The 12706-nt window shown below is 37.8% G+C and overlaps 2 protein-coding genes across 2 annotated transcripts in view; both read right to left on the reverse strand.

Annotated features, from left to right (window-relative positions):
• The window catches only part of mgat4a (alpha-1,3-mannosyl-glycoprotein 4-beta-N-acetylglucosaminyltransferase A), a 41039-nt gene extending 38770 nt beyond the window's left edge, over window positions 1–2269 (reverse strand). The window contains exon 1 of the mRNA XM_037788888.1: window positions 1483–2269. Within this exon, the coding sequence (XP_037644816.1) occupies window positions 1483–1576 (94 nt within the window). The 5' untranslated portion in view covers window positions 1577–2269. The remainder of the gene's footprint in view (window positions 1–1482) is intronic.
• A 3781-nt stretch (window positions 2270–6050) lies between these two features.
• creg2 (cellular repressor of E1A-stimulated genes 2) lies at window positions 6051–10239 on the reverse strand. The gene is made up of 4 exons (XM_037790730.1): window positions 9745–10239; window positions 7031–7200; window positions 6663–6776; window positions 6051–6551 (listed from the first exon to the last, which is right to left on the reverse strand). Exons 1-4 carry the CDS (start codon window positions 10174–10176, stop codon window positions 6410–6412), a joined length of 858 nt encoding a protein of 285 aa, XP_037646658.1. The 5' UTR covers window positions 10177–10239; the 3' UTR covers window positions 6051–6409.
• Between the last annotated feature and the right edge of the window lie 2467 nt (window positions 10240–12706).

Here is a 12706-nt window from a genome sequence, read left to right on the forward strand (position 1 = left end):
TTTAAATAAAAATCGAAACTGTGTTATCAGTGATATCGCGATACTCGATTTATTTTAGATATTTTCTTACACACCTAATAATAAAGACCTTATTGCTTATCTAATTATCAAGAAGTGTTGCAAACTGGTGCTTTAAACTGATGGGGACAAACTAAAATCATACCTAACCGACTGAGGTTGGATGGAAACAGAACAGTGTGGAGATGGGGGACTGACTACATCATCTGCCATGCTGTGTCAAAGTGTGAAAATGCATACAAACAGTGGGAATAAATACTTAAAAAGCAATGCACACTAACGAGTTTAGATAGTATGTGTAATGTAGGTTGTACCACGACAATCATGTTGCATGTTTGTACAAACCTACTGGACTGAAACCGGATGAGGTCGTAGGTGAACGGCAGTAACACCTGCTGTCCTAATACACTGCTGCTGGACCCACGTCAGCTTGATGTCTGCTGGTTTGTTTAACAAGGCCCTACAAACTGTCATATTTGTGTGGTAAGCACGAGCCTGACGCTGACTTTCGTTGACTTAACGGCCACAGGTTTCGCTGTTAACAAGCATTTCTGATTCTTACAAACAGTCCCTTTAAATAAAAATTTAAACTGTGTTATCAGTGATATCGCGATTACTCAATTTTTTTTTCGATATTTCCTTACACCCCTAATAATAAAGACCTTATTGCTTATCTAATTATCAAGAAGTGTTGCAAACTGTGTTTACCTGGTGCTTTAAACTGACGCTGGACACACACTTGTCTTTTTTTTATATATTTACTGAATTGTTATTGATGTTATATGTATATCTTGTCCTAATTGTTTTGTTATCACTATTCAATTTGCAGACAACAGACATTCCTGTCAGGTTATTTTTTCATTTCATTGTTTTCCAACAGTTTCAGAGGGTCTAACCACCTGCATTTATAATTTAATGACCATGGAGAATGGCAACATGTATCACTGAATCATTATTGTGCAACTTTCAGCATACAGTAGCAGAAGTTCTGGCAGCTAGAGTTGGAAAATGTGATGAACAAAACATTGTTTTTATATATATATATATATATCTTGTCCTAATTGTTTATCACTATTTTGTAGTCATATTATTTCTTTATATTAATCTTGTTTCTAGGTGGAGGCTTCAGATAAGCCCAGTGGGTTTTTTGCCTCTTCCTGCACTGTATACTATTGATTTATTGTTTTGTTATGTTGTATAGTCTTAAATTGTGCAAAACAAATAAACAAATAAACAGTGTGGAGATGGGGACTGACTACATCACCTACCATGCTGTGTCAAAGTGTGAAAATGCATACAACAGTGGGAATATGCACCAAAAAAATTGCACAAAACCCGGATGAGGTCGGGGGTAACACCTGCTGTTCTATTACTGCTATGCCCACGTCAGATTGATGTGTGTTTAACGAGGCCCTACAAACTGTTGTGTGGTAACCGTGATGACACATAGGTGTTCAACCTTACCTTTGCCATTCTGCCACGCTGTGTACCAGGACAGGCTGAGGAAGGACGTGAAGAAGATAATCGCAGTGGCCACAGTTCCATTTCTGAGCCTCATCTCATTTCAGCGGTGCCTCTCTCTCTCTCTCCTCGGCTGTTAGTGTGTCGGTGTCGGGGACCCCGGAGCCTCCTTCTCCTTCTCTCTCTGCCGCCTTCAGGGTGTTGAGACGGGCGTAGGCGCCGGCATATGGGGGCGTCAAACGGTTAACAAACACGTCTCTAGGTAACCGAAGTGACTGGAGAGGTGAGTGGTCGGATGTATCCTCCGTGTCTCGGTGCGTCTTCTCTGGTGGTTACTGGCTTTTCCTGCCGTTACCGTCCAATCAGTCACGAGTCAACCGTCTTCCGTGACAACATGGTTGGTTAAGAGATAGTGCGAGCTAGCTGCCGATACGACCCATCATTATATTTATATGTTTTAACAGCCGCTGTCCGTCCGTCGTTAGTTACCAGGAGAAGGCATGTCGAGTGTGTGTGTGACGGTTGGTCCTCCAGGATAGGCTGTTCGCTCTCTGACGGAGTCCGACAGGCAACGCCTCAAATCACGTTGATTCCGCTTCAACTGGCAACAGATGACAGTTAAAACAGTAAAAGCAGTTGCTGAGCCTCACGGCCAACGTACTAACTAAAAAGCCCTTTAACTCGACATGTCAATGCAGTACACTTAATGGCTTCTTCTATGTGTTAAAATCATGGCCTTCATTGGTAACTTTTACGGTAATGATCCTAACGGCTTCATTCAGACAACATTTAACGGCTGCGTACTCTCGCGATATTTGGCAACTGGTGCGAGAGGAGAGAGGGAGAGCAGCAGGGGTGAGTTTAAAAGTTATGACAGCTGAGGAAGAAGTTTATTTATTTATTTATTTCATTTTTAATTTTTTTAATTTATTTTTCTCTCCATTTTGTTTTATCCATATTTCATTTTATTTTATTTTGTTATGAGGAAAAGGAGGGGCGGGGAAAAGGAGGAGAAAAAAAGAAGATATATATATATATACATATATATATGTATATATGTATACATATATATATATATGAAGAAAAAAACAAGAAAAGGAAAAAAAAAAAAAATCCTCAAGTGGCCAGGCATGGGCCATGCTGCCTCAACACCAACTGGGCTCCTCCTCCATCTCCTCTCTCCTCCCTCCAATGATTGCCTATGGATAAAAAAGGGCATAAGCCCTGAGCTATCAAACCAGGCTCACGAATTTACGAGAAAAATAGTTTTTTTTTTATTATTATTCACAAAATGTATGAATTTACAAACAGTAAGGCGAAAAATCATTACAATAACAAATTTATCATCCTAAAAACTGAGTGGATATCACAATAGACATAAAACATTTACACAATAAATGAATAAATAAAAAGCATGACAAATAAAACAAAGTTAAACAAAAGGGTTAGTTAGTTATAGGATCAGAAAATGTTCAAGTAATATAAACAGATCTTTGGCATATTTTGATTTCATTCATTTTAGGACTTAAAGCTGCAGTAGGCAGAAATGTTTTGGTATCATTGGGCAAAAATTCTATAATAACCTTTCAGCATATTGTAATTCAAGTGTTCTGAGAGAAAACTAGACTTCTGCACCTCCTCATGGCTCTGTTTTCAGTCTTTAAAAAAATCGAACCCGTGACAGGAGACTTTGCAATCACAGGTCATTTCAGAGAGAGAGCGTTTCTATCGAGCGTTCCTATTGGCTGTGCTCCGGTTGGTGGGAGGTCCTTGGTATTTTCTCAACTGATCTAAACATGGCTGCCGGGTCACAAACTTTCTCATTTTACAGCTAAACAGTAGAATACAAGATGTTTTTGAAAACATTTCAGGCGAGAAATAGGCATTACAGTAACAGGATATTGATTCGTATTTGATCAGCGCTGCCTAGTTTGACCGTTTGATCGGAGTTCACGAGTGATTGACAGCTGCTCAGAGACGGCAAGGCTCCAGCTCGACTCTGATTGGTTGTTTTCCTCCGGTTTGTTAAATCTTGCAGATGCCATTGGGAGCACCGGAAGACACAGAGGCACATGATTTTTTTAAGATTACCTGTTTCGTGCATTACTGTCAGGACATAGTAACCGTTATATAAAATAACTTTTTTGAATCATATTTGCTCCATTTGTACCCACTGCAGCTTTAATATAGTTTTGAGTTTTATTATTTCATTTTATATAGTTTAATTTTGCTCATGAAGATGGGAGGTTTTTTTTAAGAATTTTACCTTATGAATAAAGAATTTGGCTAAAATTTGCAACACATTAATAATTAGGCCCAATTTTTTGTCTTCAAATAAATCACCAAAAATAATACTATCATGATCAATAGTAGGCATTGCTGTGGATTTGCTTCTTTATCATTCCATGGATTATTTCCAGAACAACAGAGAGATTCTCTGTGGTTTCAATATCACCTTTATAGAAAACACACTCATTGCTCTCAAAGCCAGATCTTAATCTTAAAAATTCACTGGAAGGGTTTAAGCAATTCATTATTTTGTAGTGAATTTCTTTTACTTTGGGTGGAACAGAGTATTTGATGAGCTTTGTTCTCAGTTTAAATATTGTTGGTTGGTCAAAAATACTCAAAATATTCCTTTACAATACTGAGAAGGATATAAATCATTTGTTAGAATAGACCTTGTGAATTTGTTGGGACACCTTTTATCAGGAAAATTAACTTCATTTGTTAAAGGTGTGGGGAGATAAGATGGGGACTGAGAGTATTTGCTTTGCTAGGATTAGGAATGTGTTGGGTATGGCATTGATAAGAGATTTCAATTCTTTGAAGTTGCAATCAACGTCATACTGTAGTTACCGCAAATATTGTAAAGTAATAAATCTAGCTGTTACCCTGCACTATATTCAGTTTTGACAGTTTTCTTCATCTCCTTGTATTTTTATATCTGGTATATTTTTTGTATTTTGTACTACTAACTTTTTTTACTGCCTTTTTACTAACATGTTTTGCACCATGGAACTGTGATGCTAGAAACTTGAATTTCCCTCGGGATCAATAAAGTTACTATCTATCTATCTATCTATCTATCTATCTATCTCCATTTGCATCTAATAAGTCCATTACACACCAAATATTCCTGTCCATCCAGTTCCTATAAAACACAGTTTTTCTTGTGTGAAGTATATATCTGTTTTTCCATAATAGGTGTGAGGTGTGAAGTTGTGATTGTAACATAATTACCAAAAAAGTAGAACCTGAACAGGCAATTTGGTAATATTGTAATCATATTTTAACACAAATTCCATAACACCAATCTTGTCAAATATATTATGAGGGAATATGTGCCAGATACTACCAGGGGATTCAACACATTGAGGAAGAAGAGTGAGCTATGTTAAACCACTGATTCACTTTCACATCAGTTGAATCATTAGAGAGCGAAACTGCTTTCAAACACTCTCAGTTTAACCGGTGAGTTTTCCATAACTAACCTAGTAGCAATTGTACAAAAATAAAGCATTGTACCTGCGGTGCATAGCTGGAGCTTAAAAACCTGGTTACAGGTTGAAATATCTAACATGAAAGTTAACCTGAGCAGCTCCTCTTCATTCTACAAGTGAAAATTGCATCATCTAGTGGTCAGACTCTCAACTGCACTAATGTAGATGTACCAAGATTAAGATTTCACATCCAAATATCTATCAGTTATAGAGGGTATTTCTGATAGCAAATGTGAAGAGAGACTGCAATCAAAACATTTATTCCTATAAATCCATATTGCACTGTTAACACCCAGTGATTTGCTAAAAAACTACACTCAATATTTGTCACAAATGCTCCTTTTGTATTGGAGTCTGGCTTGCACTATTATTGAAAGCACACTTTAATACATTTAAGTTATGAGTCAGACAACACTATAGAGAGGCTATGATGCTTCATTTGTATGCACACAGTATCAAAGTATTATATGCCATTTTCACAGCAGACATTTTGACATGTCATAGCAGGGTAAACACAGGTGCAATTGAAAACATCAATTATGGTCCCATTCTATTTAGTGTGTCACAGCCATTCCAGTGAGCCAGCATGCACAATACCAGGGCCGTAATTAATGTTATTTATTATTACACCTGTGTTTATCCTGCAATGACCTGTCAAAATGACTGCTGTGAAAAGGGCCTATTGCTAATTAAGTTAAGTAAGTAAGTTACAGAGTTCATGCTTGACCTTGGAAACAGCAGTGCACAACACAATCTCACTTCAAGGTATACTGTATATTTATTGATTGAAAGCCACAGAACAGCTACTAAATGGACCTTGAGATGAGACTGATTTGTCCACCATTCACTCTAGCTAATAATGACTGATGTAAACATGTAGTTGTCTCAGTTGTTTCCATGTACTAGATTTAAAAAAAAAAAAATAACCACACTTAACTTTGAACTTCTAATCGTCATTCATATTTTTGTCTCAACCAGAGCTCAGAAGTTTTGACATTACAATTCCCTTTGAAGGTTCAAATGCTAACCGAACACAAAAAAAAAGTCTGTAAAAAGTACGCACGATAATTGTGTGTGCTCACATTCATTTATTTTTAAAACAGCAGACATATTTTAATGTAAATCAATAAAATAGTCAATCAATGTTTATGCCAGCTGTGAGAACTGTGACCATTCAATTTAACTAGCTTGTTGACTTTAAATACATTCAGACAGCAAACACAGGAAACTGATGAACTGATTTTGTGGGGGAAAAAGTGAAGAATATTCACTTTACTAAATTAAAATAGCAACAAAAAAGTAAAAATATTCTTTACACATTGCTGCTTTGGGAATTCTTGCTCCTTATAAGCGTGACTTCTGTGGTGTAGACAGCTGAACTGATCTGTATAGGCTGACATGATGCAGGGAGGGAGGGTGGGGGGTTCTCAGAAAGGCGTAGCTTTAAAGTAGTCCTCCAGTGGTATGAGTGATACGCCTCCGATCCAGTCCTGCAGCCAGACCTGGATCAACTCCAGCTTCATGAAGAACCACTTGTGTCCCACGGGCCACTTTGCCATCGCAGGGTGTCTAAAACAAGAGCAACATATGAAGACACACGTGGCAAATGTTGTTGTTTTCCAGTATTTTCTGGGTTGAGGGTAGTCAACACACTACTACATCTTCCATTAGCTGAGTTACCTTGTAAACATTGCCTCCTTTGCAAACACAAGCTCCTCCTGAACGACCTCCACCATCTTGCCTGTTAGTGTGAGTCGAGCACATCTGGGATCTTCTGGATCGTACACCATTTGCCTTAAAACGCAGAAGACCATGTTACCATTCTAACACACACACATACAACAGGGATTTAGCTTTTCTGAGCCTCTCAGTAACTTGAAGTCACTTAATTCAGTCAAGGTTGGAAAGAAAAAATGTACATATTGACTACATTTTGGGAAGAACCGTGGGTTAATGGGGGCCCAGTAGTTAATTTTTTTGCCTCTGGACCCTTTATTAAATGAATCTGGCCATGAGTTCAGAGGAGTATATTAAAAGTTGGGGCGTACCTGCAGAATTCTCCCTCAGCCTCTGAGAACGTGAGCGAAGCGTAGGGGTTACTTCTCAGGTCTGAGACGGTGAAGTCCATTGGTGTAACATAAAAATAGATGACTCCAGTACTGTTGTCCAGCGGTCCATCACTGACTGAGAAGATGTTCCCAAAGGGGAGACCTTTGATCTGTTGATGTCAACACACAGTCAGTAATAAATACAATGTTTGCAAAAATCCAAATCAGAAACATTTTAGATGCACAATGTGGTGCACTCTGGGGTTACATATGAACGGATTAGTGGTGGAAAAAGTACTTATATCCTTTACTTAACGGTGGAAATGCAATGTTAAAATACTCTGCTACAAGTAAAAGTCCTGCATTCAAAATTCTGTAATAGTAAAAGTGTTACCAGTGAAATATACTGAACGAATCAAAAGTTAAAGTGCTCACTGCTCATTATGCAGTGTTAAATTAAATTAAATTAAATTAAATTAAATTATGGAGCCCCCAAGGTCCCGAAAGATGACTGTTTTTTGTTTTTGTTTTTTTTATGTGCAAGATATTAATTGGTGCAGTGCACATAAGTTGTTGAGACTTCAGGGGCTTTCTTGTTAGTTTTGTTGTGGTACAAGTTACAATTTAATCATTCTCATTAGTACATAATGACCTTGGGTAAATCCCAGCATAGTTTTGCACAACTCTAACCCACATAATCAGCCACCCTGATACCCCTTTCACACCAATGACCAGGGTCAGACCAGGGTTATCTGACCCTTGTTAAATCCTCCTTTTGTCAATTCAAACCAAGCCAGTCAATTTGCGTTAATCCCTGGTCATGACAATTCACATACAACCTGGGTCACAACCCGGGAGCAATGCATACCAATTAGCTCAGGTGTTAGAAATGGGCAGAGGGTTACAGGTCTGGAGGATTACAGAGAGAGGGGATGATAGTGGCATCATCAATGTGTGCAAAGATGTAAAATGTCACAGAAGGATGCATGTTTTTGCGTACGGTGTAAACATAGTACACGCAGCATTTTTAGCTTCATAAAATCTTTAACTATGTCGTATGTATGGAGCTGTAATGTATGCAAAAACATACAGACAACATACAGATTTACAGTATCTATCAATCAATACTCATGAACCTTTTTTCCTCTGTATATCTGCACTACCCATTTATCGTATTAGATAAATAATAATCTACTATGATAATATGATAATATAGGCAACATTTACAAAAGGATTAGAAACTTCTGAAGTTGAGTGTGTTTTGTTTGTCAAAGTACATAGCCTGTAGATGAATGTAGTGGAGTAAAAGGTGCAATATTTCCCTCTGAAATGTAATAGAGTAAAAGCATAAAGCTGCATATAAAATTGTACTGAAGTAGGCTACTTGAGTAAATGTAATAGTTGCTTACTGGATCTCAGTATTTCTATGACCTTTGCTATAGCTCTGACTCTCACTTTAGTCTATTATAAGAAGATTTTAAGCTTGTTTAGCTAGTCCTAGTTTAAAAACAGAAATTTGCCCAATTTACTCAGATGAATTACTTCTTTCCATGACTTCAAGACTTCTTTGCTTGTTTATCTTAAATCTACTTGTTCTTGTTTTTGGTTGTATTTGCCTTTGTTTTCAGTTTATGGATAGTCTAAGTATTTTTGACATAATGTTATCCCTGTGGATTTTTCAAAATGGAAATGAATAACTGTTTTTTGTTTACATTTTCATTGTTATTTACCATTGTTGTAGGTCTAGGGTACGACGGAGTATCAGGGCTACACTGAGGGAAAAATAAATAAATCGGAGATTACGAGAATAAAGTCGTAACATTATGAGAATAAAGTCAGAAGTTTAAGAGAAAAAAGTCGTAACATTATGAGAATAAAGTCAGAAGCTTACGAGAAAAAAAGTCGTAATATTATGAGAATAAAGTCAGAAGTTTAAGAGAAAAAAGTCGTAACATTATGAGAATAAAGTCAGAAGCTTACGAGAATAAAGTCGTAATATTATGAGAATAAAGTCAGAAGTTTAAGAGAAAAAAGTCGTAATATTATGAGAATAAAATCAGAAGTTTAAGAGAAAAAAGTCGTAGTATTATGAGAATAAATAGTAGTAATTTTACATGTTATTTTCTTTTTTTCTCGTAAAGTTATGACTTTATTCTTGTAATATTACGACTCTTTTTCTTGTTAAATTATGACTTTATTCTCGTAATATTACGACTTTTTTTCTCGTTAAGTTATGGTTTTATTCTCGTAATGTTACTACTTTTTGCTTGTAATATTATGACTTTATTCTGGAAATCTCAGATGTTTTTTCCCTCAATGTGGCCCTAATACTCCGTAGTACATTTGCTCTTTGGCCCTCACTGCATTAGACTTATATACTATATACTTATAGACTATAAACTGTTACCTTCATCACAATGCTCAAACGTTTTGCGGCTCCAAACTGGGTTTTTTTTGCCTAAAATGGCTCTTTTGATAGTAAAGGTTGCTGACTCCTGCCCTAGGGGATAATAAGGTTTTCCTTGACCCTTGACCCTTGACCTTTGACCTTGGTGTTTTGTGCCTTGAAAACTAGATGATGCATCTCAAGGGGTTAATCTTATAAATTCTGAAGAAAGAAAATGCATTAATTGTGTTCACACAGTAATGAATCCCCCTCCAGAGAGACAACCTATGACGACCCCTGTGTGTGTGTGTGTGTGTGTGTGTGTTACCTTGTCTTGAGTTGAGATGGTGGCCAGATGTCCCCAGTCGCTGTAGTGAGCTATGTATCTGGCCGTCCTGGCGGTCTCCTGGTGCGGAGGAGGACCGCCGCTGCTGCCGGACTTCTTCTTCACCTTCTCCAGCCGGTATGAGAACAGACGAGAGGACAGCTGCGCCACACTCTCGTCTTCAGGCTTCACCAGCTCCCCGGGACTCTCCACGCCGTCTCCGAGGACGTCTGAGGACGGATAAGCCTGCTGCTTCCACAGCCCGGCTCCGTCCACCAGCAGCGCCGGGGCCACCTCCTCCGACAGGTCCGCGTCCTCCACCACGTCGCTGGAGGAGACCACCCAGGACACGGAGCTCCTCAGGGTGTAGCTGTGAGACAGAGACAGGAGGACGCTGGCGGACAGAGCCAGGAGACAGTAACGGGCCCTCATCATATCACTGAGCTCTGGCGATGGCCGTCCTTCTAGTCCACTTTGTTTACAACCTCACGTGTGTTGCTTTCATAACACGAGAGCAGCTTCACAGCGACACCTACTGACACACCAGGGAAGTGGTTTTATAACCATTACACTTTATATTTATATTTTAAATAGTGGTGGAAATTAAAGTACATTTACTCAAATGCAACTTTGAGGTACTGGTATCCTACTTAGCAAAATAGGCTACTTACATAATTTAACCTCCTCTACTGGATTTTTAGAGAGAAATACATTTATTTCACATCTATGTTTGCTATATTCAGCAGATTAAAGCTGCAGTGGATAGAACTGGAGCAGATATGATTTTTTTTAAAAGTTATTTTTATAAAACAGTCACTATATCCTATCCCATACCCAGTTGTTCTGGAAATAATCCATGGAATGGTTAAGAAGCAAATCCACAGCAATGCCTACTATTGATCATAATAGTATTATTTTTGGTGTTTTATTTGAAGACAAAAAATTGGGCCTAATTATTAATATATTGCTACTTTTACCCAAATTCTTTATTCATAAGGCAAAATTCTTAAAAACCCGTCCCATCTTCATGTGCAAAATTAAACTATATAAAATGAAATAATAAAATTCAACTCTATATTAAAGCTGCAGTGGGTACAAATATGATTCAAAAAAGTTATTTTATAAAACGGCTACTATATCCTGACAGTAATACATGAAACAGATAATCTTTAAAAAAAATCATGTGCCTCCGGTGTCCTCTGGTGCTTCTAATGGCATCTGCAAAATTTCACAGACCGGAGGAAAACAACCAATCAGAGAGAGTCTGCTGTCTCTGAGCAGCTGTCAATCACTCGCAAACTCTGATGAAACAGTCAAACTGGGCAGCGCTGATCAAATATGAATCAATATTCTTATACAGTAATTCCTATTTCAAGCATAAAATGTTTTCAGACACATCTTGTAGTGTACTGTTTAGCTGTAAAATGAAAAAGTTTGTTACCTGGCAATCATGTTGAGATCAGTTGAGGCAATACCAAGCACCGCCCACCAGCCATAGTAAACTTTCTAATTTTACAGCTAAACAGTACACTACAAGATGTTTCTGAAATCATTTGAGGTGAAAAATAGTCATTACAGTAACAGAATATTGATTCATATTTGATCAGCGCTGCCTAGTTTGACCATTTGAACGAAGTTTGTGTCTAATTGAGTTGAGGCAGCCAATAGGAACGCTCTCTCTCTGAAATGACCTGTGATTGGCCAAAATCTTCCGTCACGGCGAGATTTTTTAAAGCCTGAAAACAGAGCCATGAGGAGGTGCAGAAGTCTAGTTATCTCTCAGAACACTTGAATTACAATATGCTGAAAGGTTATTATGGAATTTTTCCCCAATGATGCCAAAAATATTCTGTCTACTGCAGATTAGGATTTTACATATAAAACCTTTGACCAGTAGTTCCTAACCCGAGGGTCAAGGCCCTCCAAGAGGTCCTAAAACAAATCTGAGGAGTTCCAACATAAGTAAAGGGACAGTAAAAGAGATAACATTACATCATTTGATGTATGAATTACTTATTTAGGCATCTGAAAAACTTTCAAATTAAACTTTTCACAGCCCCACTATGGCCATAACCTACCACAAGGGGTCCCAAGTAATGATTTACTTGATCTACCCAACAGTAGTAGCTAAAATGATTTCTAACTTGACCAGCTAAATCATTAACATGCAGGACTTTGACTTGTGACTTTCACTAATATTCCCACCACTGGTGTTGAGGCAGGTCTTTGTATGGGTGGTGTTTTATTGAACTGAATTATACTGAAAGGTGTTTCTGATATTTTGTCTACTTGAATTATATGCAGGATAAACACAATATTGTTGTTACTGCAACACATGTTTACAATATAATGCCATCAACAACAACAATGCAGCCGCAAAAACTACCAAAGAGTTGAAACAGCACCCTCTGACACACACAAAGACAGTATTAACAGAACTGTTAGCCTGGAATCACAATGTTGGTTTCTATTTTACTGGGCACTCAGTGTATTTTATTTAATCAATCCTAATCTAAATGTATAAGAATGATTCTGTGCAAAGCTAATTCCATGCATGTAGTTGCAGCAATGCAAGTGTCTTAATAAGATTCTTTTGTGTGACTTTGCACCCATACAATTAAGTATTGGTAGCATGTGTTCAATGCATGCTCTGGTTTCAAAACAAAGACTATATTAATAGTATGCAATGTAACCTATACCATTTAAAGACCTTGTAGTTTCAGACAAGAGGACCAGTAATGATCCCTTCTCACAGTGATGATGTGCAGCTCTGGACAGAGTCAAGATCAGGCCTGCAGGAGGGGCTGTAGGCCAAGTTAGTGAGCAAGTGCATATCCCATGATATATACTGAAACATTAGTGGCAAGTTTATGGGACAACAGATTCTAATGTCCTTGCACTTACTTCAATCTTGACCCACACTATAAGGTCTTGAAGAAATACTACAATTGTATTAGGAAATGTT

Source organism: Sebastes umbrosus, chromosome 13, assembly GCF_015220745.1.
Source record: "Sebastes umbrosus isolate fSebUmb1 chromosome 13, fSebUmb1.pri, whole genome shotgun sequence".
Lineage (NCBI taxonomy): Eukaryota > Metazoa > Chordata > Actinopteri > Perciformes > Sebastidae > Sebastes > Sebastes umbrosus.

Excerpts from the sequence above, each read along its gene's own strand:
- creg2 (XM_037790730.1), bottom strand. The coding sequence starts at position 10,176 with ATGATGAGGGCCCGTTACTGTCTCCTGGCTCTGTCCGCCAGCGTCCTC. Across the intron at positions 6,777-7,030 it reads GCTGAGGGAGAATTCTGCAG|GCAAATGGTGTACGATCCAG; the intron begins GTACGCCCCAAC and ends CTGCGTTTTAAG. Across the intron at positions 6,552-6,662 it reads AAGGAGGCAATGTTTACAAG|ACACCCTGCGATGGCAAAGT; the intron begins GTAACTCAGCTA and ends CTCTTGTTTTAG.